The sequence below is a fragment of the Zingiber officinale genome, chromosome 2B, assembly GCF_018446385.1.
Source record: "Zingiber officinale cultivar Zhangliang chromosome 2B, Zo_v1.1, whole genome shotgun sequence".
NCBI lineage: Eukaryota > Viridiplantae > Streptophyta > Magnoliopsida > Zingiberales > Zingiberaceae > Zingiber > Zingiber officinale.
The window spans coordinates 66,598,928-66,610,186 of NC_055989.1; the positions used below are offsets into that span (position 1 = coordinate 66,598,928).

At 34.3% G+C, this 11,259-nt stretch overlaps 1 protein-coding gene across 1 annotated transcript; it reads right to left on the minus strand.

Moving 5' to 3' along the window:
* Positions 1-347: 347 nt before the first annotated feature.
* On the minus strand, positions 348-5,927 carry LOC122045763 (alanine aminotransferase 2-like). Its single transcript, XM_042606126.1, has 15 exons — positions 5,643-5,927; positions 5,078-5,128; positions 4,853-4,903; positions 4,632-4,697; positions 4,491-4,552; positions 3,318-3,396; positions 3,119-3,223; positions 2,937-3,047; positions 2,630-2,767; positions 1,858-1,932; positions 1,573-1,693; positions 1,339-1,493; positions 1,177-1,251; positions 846-1,049; positions 348-754 (listed from the first exon to the last, which is right to left on the minus strand). Exons 1-15 carry the CDS (start codon positions 5,805-5,807, stop codon positions 638-640), a joined length of 1,575 nt encoding a protein of 524 aa, XP_042462060.1. The 5' UTR covers positions 5,808-5,927; the 3' UTR covers positions 348-637.
* Between the last annotated feature and the right edge of the window lie 5,332 nt (positions 5,928-11,259).

An 11,259-nucleotide genomic window follows, 5' to 3' on the forward strand; every position in this document is an offset into this window, starting at 1 on the left:
ACATTAACCCAATTATATTCTAAGCCCAATTACATTATAAACTTAATCACATTACCAACTCCAAGAAAAGGTCTAGAAGAGCTTCCAAGGACTCGTACGGAGCTAAGGAATTCCCATGAAAGGTTTGATTTTATCTTAATTGCTCCACTCAACTAAATGGAAGCCAGACAAATTAACGAGCGTTATGGAAACTCTCCTATCCCCATTGGGTAACTTAAACGCTACCAATGAATATCCTAATTAGGTTGTACGAGACTGATAAATACACATATTAATTGAGAAAGAGAGACTAAAGGAAGACCACACTGAGTAGAATAAAGGTTTAGTTGTTGATTTGTTGTAAACTATTTTATTTAATATCAATTCCATTCCAGAATTCAATGATACAACAGAACTAATTGTTGGATCCAGTATAATATCCACAAATCTCTCTTAAAGTCAGAGGTTCATAACAACAGTCTCCTTATTGTATTTTTCTGAAACCCTAAAACCATAAATAACATCCTATTGCCATCCAATGAAGGAAATACATGGATGGACGATGAGTTTTATTTCAACAAGATGACGATAAAACTGAATAATTCCTTGAAAATCAGAGCTTGAAGACGGCAGTCGCAGTAGTGGAAGTGGTCGCGGCTCAATCGCAGAACTCCTCCATGAATGATTCATGAAATGCCCCCAGCCTGGAGATTATGTCTGGGATCTTATCTTCTTGTGGCAGGATTGTGCACCTTATATGCCATGTTCCAGGGACCTTTTCAAGATGGATAAAAGAAAACATGCCTCACAATGCTACCAACACTCCAAAGAGAAACATTCACAAACAGAGTTAGAAGTAGACTCACCTGCCCGAATCCGGATCCAGGTACGACGACGATGCCAGTAGCATCAAGAAGGCGGCGAGCATAGAAAGCGTCTGGTACGGCATCGACTGCTTTGGCAGCTTCAATTGCCTTGCTCGGTAGATGCAGACAAGGGAATAGATACATTGCACCCTCAGCCTTGTTGCATGTAACACCTTCCAAGCTGTTAAATGCATCCTCTAAGGCCTGCATGAAAAGGAAAATTTGAGAATTTTAATCGACAAGCACTGTATTACCACACCACAGCTTTTCTGTGCATTGTTCTTGCTGAAGATACAATTTAAAGATCAGATAGGCAAAGAGACATTAATACCTTCGCACGTCGGGCTAATGATGAAAGAATCCCACTTTTTTCTGCATCGAAAGATTCGTATGATTCATCTCCAACCTGCACACCCATCCAAGTTTAGTTCTTGCTACGATAAATTGAACAATTGCAAGTCATGGAAATGTAAAGTTGAACAGAATGATTCACCTTCGGAGGGTTCATGACAAGACTAGCGAGAATCTGGCCAGAGATATTAGAGCAGAGATTTACAGATGCCACCTTGTAAATTTGTTCTCTCACTTCGGCATTAAAACCAGTTACCTCCATGTATCCTCCTCGCTTTCCACATTCTCCATAGTAACCTGATGGAAGAAACAGCAAATGGTAAAGAATGTTCACTTGGAAGTTGAATATAAATTTTTTATATGGAATGCCACATACCTTTAGAAACTGACTGGAACGACACTAATGAAAGGTGTGCATCATCATACCCCATGGATCTAGCAATTTTCTTGAAAGAGTTGAATTTCTTGTCCTCGACATAGATGTTTTCTTGATACACCTGCAGCATTTTGGCACTCTAGATTAGTATTCAGGATCAATAAACAAGGGGAATTCATATCGATAAGCCTCCTGCCTCCTTTTCAGACATTTGTTCAACCTTTTGAAACCAAAAACTAATCATAATACATGAGTAATTCAAAAGATATTCGGTACGTGCCACACCTCATCTGCTAGAAGAACTAATCCTTCGTTCTTGCAAAAGTCAACTATGTCCTTTTGATTTTCCTCTGCAAGAACCTGAAAAGTACCATAGATCCAGAAAATAACATAACATGCAAGAAAAATCTTCTCATGGTAGCTTAAAAGATGAGAGTGATAAGTCCTTTTAGGTGTGTATAAATAACTCAGAGGAAAAGAAAACAAAGCATCTCAGTTGAGAATGTCATGACCACAAGTCATGTAGTCTTTTATGGTGCGTGACTAGGGGAAAACAAAACAAAACATCTTAGACAAGAATATCAGGACAAGTCCAATCTGGTATGACACAATCCAACTCAATGGGAGCAATGACTCCTTAACTTGCTAGACCTTAAACTACACGAGTAAATATTGGATTCTAGGCTAATGACAATAGACTCCTATGACTCAAGTCACTCATCTAGGTCATATATACCAACACAAATAATACCCATTTCCATTAAGTTGGCGTGTCATGATATCCCTCAAGGCTTCAATGCCAACTCATAACCCGAAAGAAAAATCCAATGAGATCTAGTTCGATAGGCAGCTCTATCAATCCTTGGTAGAGTTTCACCTCATAACTTGAGAGGTAAAATGTAGCAAAAATGAAAATATTTAAGCAGAAATGCCCAGGTCCAAAGCACTAACATAGATAAAAGAATTAAATTTTAAAGAAGATACGGATCGAATGGGTATGAGGTAAGGAGAAATGATATAAGCAAAATAAAGAGAATAAAGTAATGAAGAAACAGACCTGCCCAGTGGGATTGCCTGGATTTATCACTACTAGTGCCCTAACTGTGATGCCCTTGGATCGGGCATCTTCCAGTTGTTTCTTAAGCTCTGAAATCTCCAAGCCCCAGCCTGTCGATTCATCAAGGTAATATGGAACCTAACCAAAACAAGTTATCTTTTAGCAAGACAAATGAAACAAAGTAGCCATGTATGCTTTGAAATACTTCTAAACAATTTTCATGTAGATGAGTAATAGTGGTTTATACACCTCATTAAAAATTAATTTCAAATATAAACTAGAGTGCTTATTTATACAAGCAACTTACAAGAGAGCCACCGTGAAGAGCAATAGAGGCAGAGTATAAAGGGTATTGAGGAATGGGGCAGAGAATGCCGTCTTTCTCAGATCTGATTAACAACTGCATCATCGTATGCACCTGAAATGAAAAGAAAAAAATTCAGCAATTATGATGAAAAGGGCAGAGTGAAAAAAGTTGCAACTAAATACCGCAGGACTTGCTCCATCTGTTAGAAAGATATCATCTGGATTGGCAGGAAAACCATCACGTTCAGCAATTCCAGCAGCAATTGCATCTCTTAAGCCTTTGATCCCCTGTAAAGAAGAAAAAAAAGACAAAATCCTGTCCTCAGAGAATAACGGCATGGAGTAGAGATTATTTTTGCAAGAAATTAGAACATGTTCCTACCTGACTATGGCTATATGCTCCTGTAGCCCTACCAGGGATTGCATCTAAGATTTTCCATGCTCTTTCTACTGCATCAGCACTGCAAATATAATACAAAATATGCTACTAATAATTCAGCAAACATAATGTGCTTATTCAGAAATTATCTGTAGAGTGATCATAATTATAAGTAGTGTAAATAAGTAACAAGTAACATATACTAAATGAAAGTGTCTAAAAATCTAAATGTGGCTGATGTAACGGGCATTCACTAACCTAGTAATCTAAACTGAGTTTCTTGTTCAAACCTATATATTAAATGAGAAAAATGTCTACAAAATCTTAGAGTTGGATTTCAGAAATTGTTCTTTTCATGCTCCATATATTGGAACACTGTTCTGTTATGCTAGTGCAGATAGACATGCATTTCCCAATTATTAAAACTGGAGTTTTCCTTTTTAATTCAAACACTAAGTGATGCTAAAAGAATAGCAATGTTATTGCAGTGAATTATTTTCTAAGATATGATATTGCATTTAGAGAATGGAAAATTGAAGGATGGATATCTAAGCATGGTTGTCAAAATCATTGTAAATAACAGGTATTCAATCATCTGGATTAATAACAATAAAATAATTTAATATATGACATTGCAATTGATGTTCAATTATAATAACAAGGATGTATATTATGTTCTTTTAGAGTTTAGATATAGCATTTGTCATACACATGATATATTATCATAATTTCAAATATCATAATACCAGTTGTTATTTGATAACATTTCATCATAGAAATATTTAACAATACTACATTATTGTTATGAATGTTTATATAATAGATTATTAATAAATAGTAAATCATATAAACAATACAGAAAAAATAAATAATGTGGAATATATCATAATATAAATTTATTTAATAATCCTAGATTATCAATATTATTTAATAAAATAATACTATTATTTAATATGTCATATTATAAGATTTAGTTGGTATCTCAGTCACAAGGGCATCTGAGACTATTTTTGATCGAGAGATATACTAATTCTCTCTTGATCAATACTGAGAGATGGATAAGGTGATTTGCCTAAATGAGGTGGATCATAAGGGAGTGTTAATGTTCTGGTGGGATTAGAATGAGTGGGGAATGCATTGAACATAATAGTTGTGCATAACAATGGCTATATCTACCTGAATAAGGCATGAGTTTCACTTTGGTCCAGAAGAGATGGATGATCACATAGGGCAAGAACCTAAAAGAACACAATGATTAAAAACCTTGAAGATACCAAAGCACACTGGATATTTGAAACAATTTATATAAGAAGCCACCTCGCGGAAAAATGTAACCGGCTGCTGACCAAGAGACTGAGGATTTCCAATATTACAGTACAGTATCTGCTCAAAACATTGGATGTTCACATCAACAGAGAAAAATAAATAAATTAACCTCACATGAACTACTGAGAAATAATACAAACTAAATGGAAATAGAACCCATGTTTAGGGATAAAAAGAAAATAAAATGGCATACAAATACTTTTGACACACACCTCTTCAAAGGGATGAGACCCTGGTTTAGTTTGAAGCTCCAGCTGTAACCGCTGTAATTGGGCAGAAATGTTATGCAATTATTTCTTTTATACAAATTCTAAGATAGGAAAAGAATGTGCCTAATCGCCATTCAACTATTGGATCCTTAGAATGACTGATAAAACAATATCTTTTAAGTTGTCAATTTAGGTATGCCAATCATTTAGTAAAAGAGAAAGAAGCACCTGGGCATGACTAACAATCTCACCACGAACAGCATACTCACATTTTAGAACCTGAAGAAAAAACAAAGTATTAATGTATGCTATAGATTCTCACACTGCCCTGTTGATTTTCTGCAAAATAAAATCATCTAGAAGACAAAAGGTACAAGATAATTTCTAGACTATTGGAATATATAGAAAACATGGCATGCATAATTTCATAGCAACTTACATTTATATAGTACAATTAGAAAGACAGCAATTTGTTAGCCTGGTTCATTTATTTTATAAAATTCAGGGTATGGAGATCTTTGTTTCATAATTATAGATCAAAACATAAACAAATTTTCACACTGTTGAATAAAACAGTATAGAACATTCCGAACATACTTAAGAACAACTCACCAAACGGAATACTACAAACGAGACAAAAATCAAAGTAGGTCGCCTTGCAAATAAAACCCAAAACAAAGGAGAAAAAATAAAATAGGCGACGAGGAACAAAAAGTACAAAACTTTAGCTGCAATATAACGAAAATTGATTAAAAAAGGCGCCTTTATAAACCAAATGGACGAAAGGCCTGACCTTAGGGTTGATAGTATCGACAGTCACAGATCTTGCGGCGGAATCTATGGCGGCGGCTGCGGCGGCGGCAGGTGACGAACTAAAAGGCGCGGATGGTGTCGCAGCAGACGAGAACAAGGACCGAAAGAGCAGCCTTTTCGCTCTATCCGCAGCAAATCGACGCATGTTACCTCCCTTGTCCTCGTACCGAAAAAGAAGCGCAAAGGTTTCGGCAGATCCTTCTCCGATCAAGCAGCGAGACAGCCAGAACGAAGCAAAGAAGACAAGTTCAAACCTAATTTCTTACCTTTTTAAAAATTCCTTTGTACACTTTTATAATAGTAAAATGTTGCAAAAGGCGGGTCCCGCCGCCCAGCGGCCCCCTCACCCCTGCCCCACGAGTATGAGAGGGAGTAAATCACGGTGCTTTTATAGTAAAATGATTATATAGTAGGTGAAATTAGGAATGTAATCAAATCGAGAAATAAATATAAATTAGAAATTTAAATATTTATTAATAATTAAATTATATATTTAGTGGAAATTATAATATTTTTATTAAAATTTATAATTTTATTCTAATAAATAAATTTAATATATTTATCTTTATAAATTTATAAATAAATTATAAAATCTATAAATTTAATATCAAAATTATTATTTTTTAAATTAAAAGTTGATTCATAAATTTAATCACGAACTAATGAGTCGAATATTGTGAAGCTTAACCTTGGTTTATTTATCTTAACAAGCCTCATTAAATAAACTCAAACGAGCTTTTATCGAATCAAACTTCGAATAGCTCATGAGCGACTTAGTTCATTTATACCCCCTAAATGAAAATACTCGTACTAAAACTACTATAATATTTTATCAAAAAAGCAATAAATGTATAATAAAATTATATTAATATTTTCTCAGTTTTTTTCTCATAAAAATACTTGTATTCTTAAAATATTATTTTTTCTATAAATAAGTTTTCAACTTAATTTGAAATATTAAAAATAATACATATATTTTTTATAACTTATTCAATTTTTTATTTATTAAAAATTATTTAAATATAATTAAAAAATATAAAATTATTTTAGTTCCTATAATATTGTAGTTTTTTAATATGTTTAATTAGTGAGATTTTTTATGTAAAATTATTTTTTATATAATATTTTTCACAAACTTAAATTCAGTTGTTTTTATTATTAAATAATTAAGGTAAAAATTAAAAAAATATATTTTATTATTAGAATAGTCCTATCCCACGCTAATATATATTTTTCAAATTATTTTTATTTTTGATATTTATTTTGTACCTACGATTTCATATCTATTATAATGTAGACATTTCAATTCTGATTGGTATGAATAACATTATATTTTAATAGTTATAATTTATAGTTGGTACCGTATGAATACTTCGTCTTGGTTAACATGGTCAATATTATATTATAATAATACTTTAATTATTACTAATACTAATAATTGCAGTAATTACGGAATATTTTATTTTTAATCAACATTACTCAATACTGATGAATTTCGGTCAACATTATCTTAAAGTAGCTATAAATCATAGTTAATACTTTATTTAGGATGAATATCAATCAATGTTATAAAAATTATGATCTTATAAATATTATAATTATACTGTTATAATAGTTATAAAATTATAAATACTATAATTATATAATAATTATAGGATCGTAACTGTTATAATTGCATAGCAACTATAATCTATTTTTAGAAACAAAAATGCACCGACGTCAATGAGATCTTTCTTGTGGTAAAAGGCGAAATCGCTCGCCCCTAGCGCCCCCGCCGCACCCGACCCAAGGCCATCACGAGGGAGGTAAATCATAGCATCCTGAGTGAGCATGTGGTAGGTGGGGTGAGTTGCACAAGGACCGGGGATTTACGCCCCGACTACCCTAAGTTTCGACCCCGCGACCTCATGTGGCAAACATCCCACCACATACCAACTCGGATGACCTGTGAGGTCGTCAATGAGATCTCTCTTGAAGAATAAATAAAAGAGAGACCCGTACAATTGATGATTTCAATAAAAAAAAAACAGAGATATACTTAACATTTAGCTAACTAATTATTATAATAGATCTTAGGGGGCGTTTGGTTCTTTCCTAGGAATAGGAATTGGAATGAGAATCATTATATTGTGGAATGGGAATGAGTATGAGCATTGATATCACTCTTAAAAGCAATGTTTGGTTATTTGCATATCTTCTATCGGAATAAATCAAAATTTCCTTTTTTATCCTTACAGGAAAATAAAAGAAAAAATTAGATGTGAGAGAAAGATGAATGTGAGAGAAAAATATGATGAAAGAGAAAGTACGATGAAAGAGGAAGTGTGATGAGAAAGAATGAAGAGAGAGAAAGTGTGATGAGAGAAAATGAGAAGAGAGAGTTGATATGAGAGAGCATGATGAGAGAGAAAATATGATGTGAGAGAAAGTATGATGGGAGAGGATGGAGAGAGAGAAAATGTAATGAGAAAAAATAAGAATAAAAAGTGTGATGAGAGAAATTGAGGAGAGAGAAAGTATGGTGAGAAAAAAAGTATGATGAGAGAGAAAGTGCGATGAAAAAAAAGAGAACAGTGAGTGTGATGGGAGAGATTGAGGAGAGAGAAAATATGTTGAGTAAAAAAAGGAGGGAGTGTGACAAGAGAGATTGAGGAGAGAGAAAGTGTGATGAGAAAAAAAGAGAAAAGAGAGTGTGATGGGAAAGATTGAGGAGAGAGAAAGTATGATGAGAAAAAAAGAAGGAAGAGAGTGCGATGGAAAAGATTGAGGAGAGATAAAGTATGATGAGAGAGTCTAATGAGAAAAAAAGAGAAAAGAAAGTGTGCTAGGAGAGATTAAGGAGAGAGAAAGTGTGTGATAAAATGATGTGAGATAAAATATGATGAGAGAGAACAAGGAGAGAGAAGTGATATAAAAGAATAAATAAATAAATATATTTTGATATTTGATATTAAGGGAGAAAATTTTAGTTTTAAGTCAAGGGTATTTTTGGAATAAGGAAATATTTTGATTGATGAAAATAGGGTAATGGTTCATTAAAGGGGAGGTGCATGGGAATGAGTTATTACTCAATTTCAAGGATTCATTCCCTTATTTGTTTTCCTATTCCTATAATACAAATACTAACAATGGCAATCAATAATTCTCATTCCCATTCCTCACTCCTATTCCCCTAAACCAAACACCCCCTAAACTAAGTAGGATCAATTATATATTGATCCTCTTATATTATAAATTTTATTTTATTATTTCTTATTAAATTTTCTTAGATCAAGCTCTTCCTTATTAGGCTGCGTTTGGTAGGGCGTAATCTGATTACATTACAAGGCAGATTATTTTGTTTGTTTCACTTTTAAACTTCTAATGTAATGTAATCTGAATTACAAAATGTAGTGAAATTTTGTAATCTGGATTACAAAGCAAATGCTATGTAATCCGATTATATTACGAGGTCATCGTCCCACCAAAATTTAAATACCAAATATACCCTTAGTCCACCGTCCGCTCCCGCCCCCCACCGCCGATCGCTGCCGCCGGCCGTCGACGGCCGGCGACGGCCGGTAGCTGCCGCAAGCTCCGGCAGAAGTGCGGCGACCGTCAGTAGAGGTCGTAGGACATTTTTGTCATTTTATAATAATACAAATTACATTCCTGATAAAAAATAATAGATACAAAACAAAAGAATGTAATCATCCTTGTAATCAAATATTACATACATTATATTTCCAAACGTAGTAATGTAATCAAGATTACATTACAAATTTGATTACATTACAAGCTAGATTACATTACACCCAACCAAACGTAGCCTTAGTGTAATTATCTTTGGTTAAAGTTAATCAGTTTACCTTAAATTTGAATTTTAATATTTGATAATATATAGAGATTGTAGGTGTAATTATCCATTTAAGAGATTGTTGGTGTAATTCTCTACTGGTCAAAGGTTAATCAGTTTGATATGAGAGAGTAGTCAAGTAGGTCAAGGTTGACTGAATAGTTGATCGGAAAAGTCCTAACTGGAGGTTAGATAAGGATAAGACCAACAGGATAGTTAGCAAAAGAAGAAAATCCAAGTGAGTCAATGTTGACCGAACACTTGGTGTGAGAAGTCTCGGTGAGTGAAGCTAGGCAGTTGAAAAGTCTTAGTGAATAAAGTCAGGCAGCTGGAAAGTCCTAATGAGTGAACTTAGACACTGAAAAAACTCTGGTGAGTGAAACCAGGTGGGAAAATTGTAGTGAGTGAAGTTAAGTGGTGAAAAGCCTCGATGAGTGTAGTCATGAATTAGAAAATTCAGGTGGATCAAAGGACGACCGAACATCTGGTGCTTGGAAGCCTAAATGGATCATGGAGGACTGGACACTTAGCACAAGGAGAAAAGTCCAAGTGAGCCACAGAGGATTGAACACTTGGCATGAGGAGAAAAGTCCAAGTGGATTAAAGGAATGACCGGATACTTGGTGGAGAAATCCCAACAGATTACGATTGACCTAATGTTGGGTAAGGGAACACTAGGCTTAGATTAAGAAAGTTAGGGTTGGGCAATTAATTGATCCTAAGCTAATCGATTAGGAGGTTCTTGCGAGAATACATAAAGGATCTGAATCGATTGGTCAATCGATTGGGTCGATCCTAATCTATTCGACCAATTGGTTAGGGCCAGGAGATTCGTAAAGAGGAATTCACGAAAAACATGGTTGAATCAATTGTCCCAATTAATTTAACCATTTTTAATCGATTGAGTCAATCAATTAGGTAGTGCTTTGCCGCGAGAAGAGGGAATTAATTGAGACAATCGATTAAGAAGGCTTAATCAATTGGGCTAATCAATTAAGACCTTTTTGTAAGTGAATAGAGAGTTGCAGAATTGATTGGGTAATCGATTAAGGCTCTCTGAATTGATTGGGATGAATCACCAATAGATCAGGGTTTAAAAAAGAGCTGTTCTATAGGTGTTGGACGATCGGATGACGTGGCAATCGATTAGGTGTGAGCCTAATCGATTGGAGGTGTCGAAGAACCCTATAAAAGGGGTTTTGTGGACTTTTTCGGAAGAGCTTTCGACACAACACTCAACGCTAGTTCTTAGGAGTTCTTGGAGCTTAGTGTTGTTGCATTTTCATCTACCAAGAGGCAGATTCGAGCAATAAGAAGAGAGCAAGCTAAGGTTTCATTGTTCTAATCTCGTGTAAGATTTCATTGTATTTGTTCTTGCTCTTCTTGATATATTTCATGTTATGAGTTTGTACGAGGCTTCTCCATCTCCGGATTATTTCTAAGAACTAGTGTTTTCATAGTGTAGATATGTGCACTATGTGAATCCTTAGATTAGTCATCTTAAGGAGGTAGATACCAAGTAAATCCTCGTGTTAGTATTGGAGATTCTTCGCTTCAAATATTCCACTACAACTTATCTTCGTTGAAGCAAGAGAAGCTATTCACCCCCTAGCTCTCCTTGGTCCCAACATTCTTATTCTAATATGTATGTTTCTTATGATTGTTGGTGCAATCAACATCTAGGATTTTGATATTTGACAATATTCCAATGTTCAATCAGATTGACCAAGGATTAATCTAAGCATAACTTGATGTTTGGAAG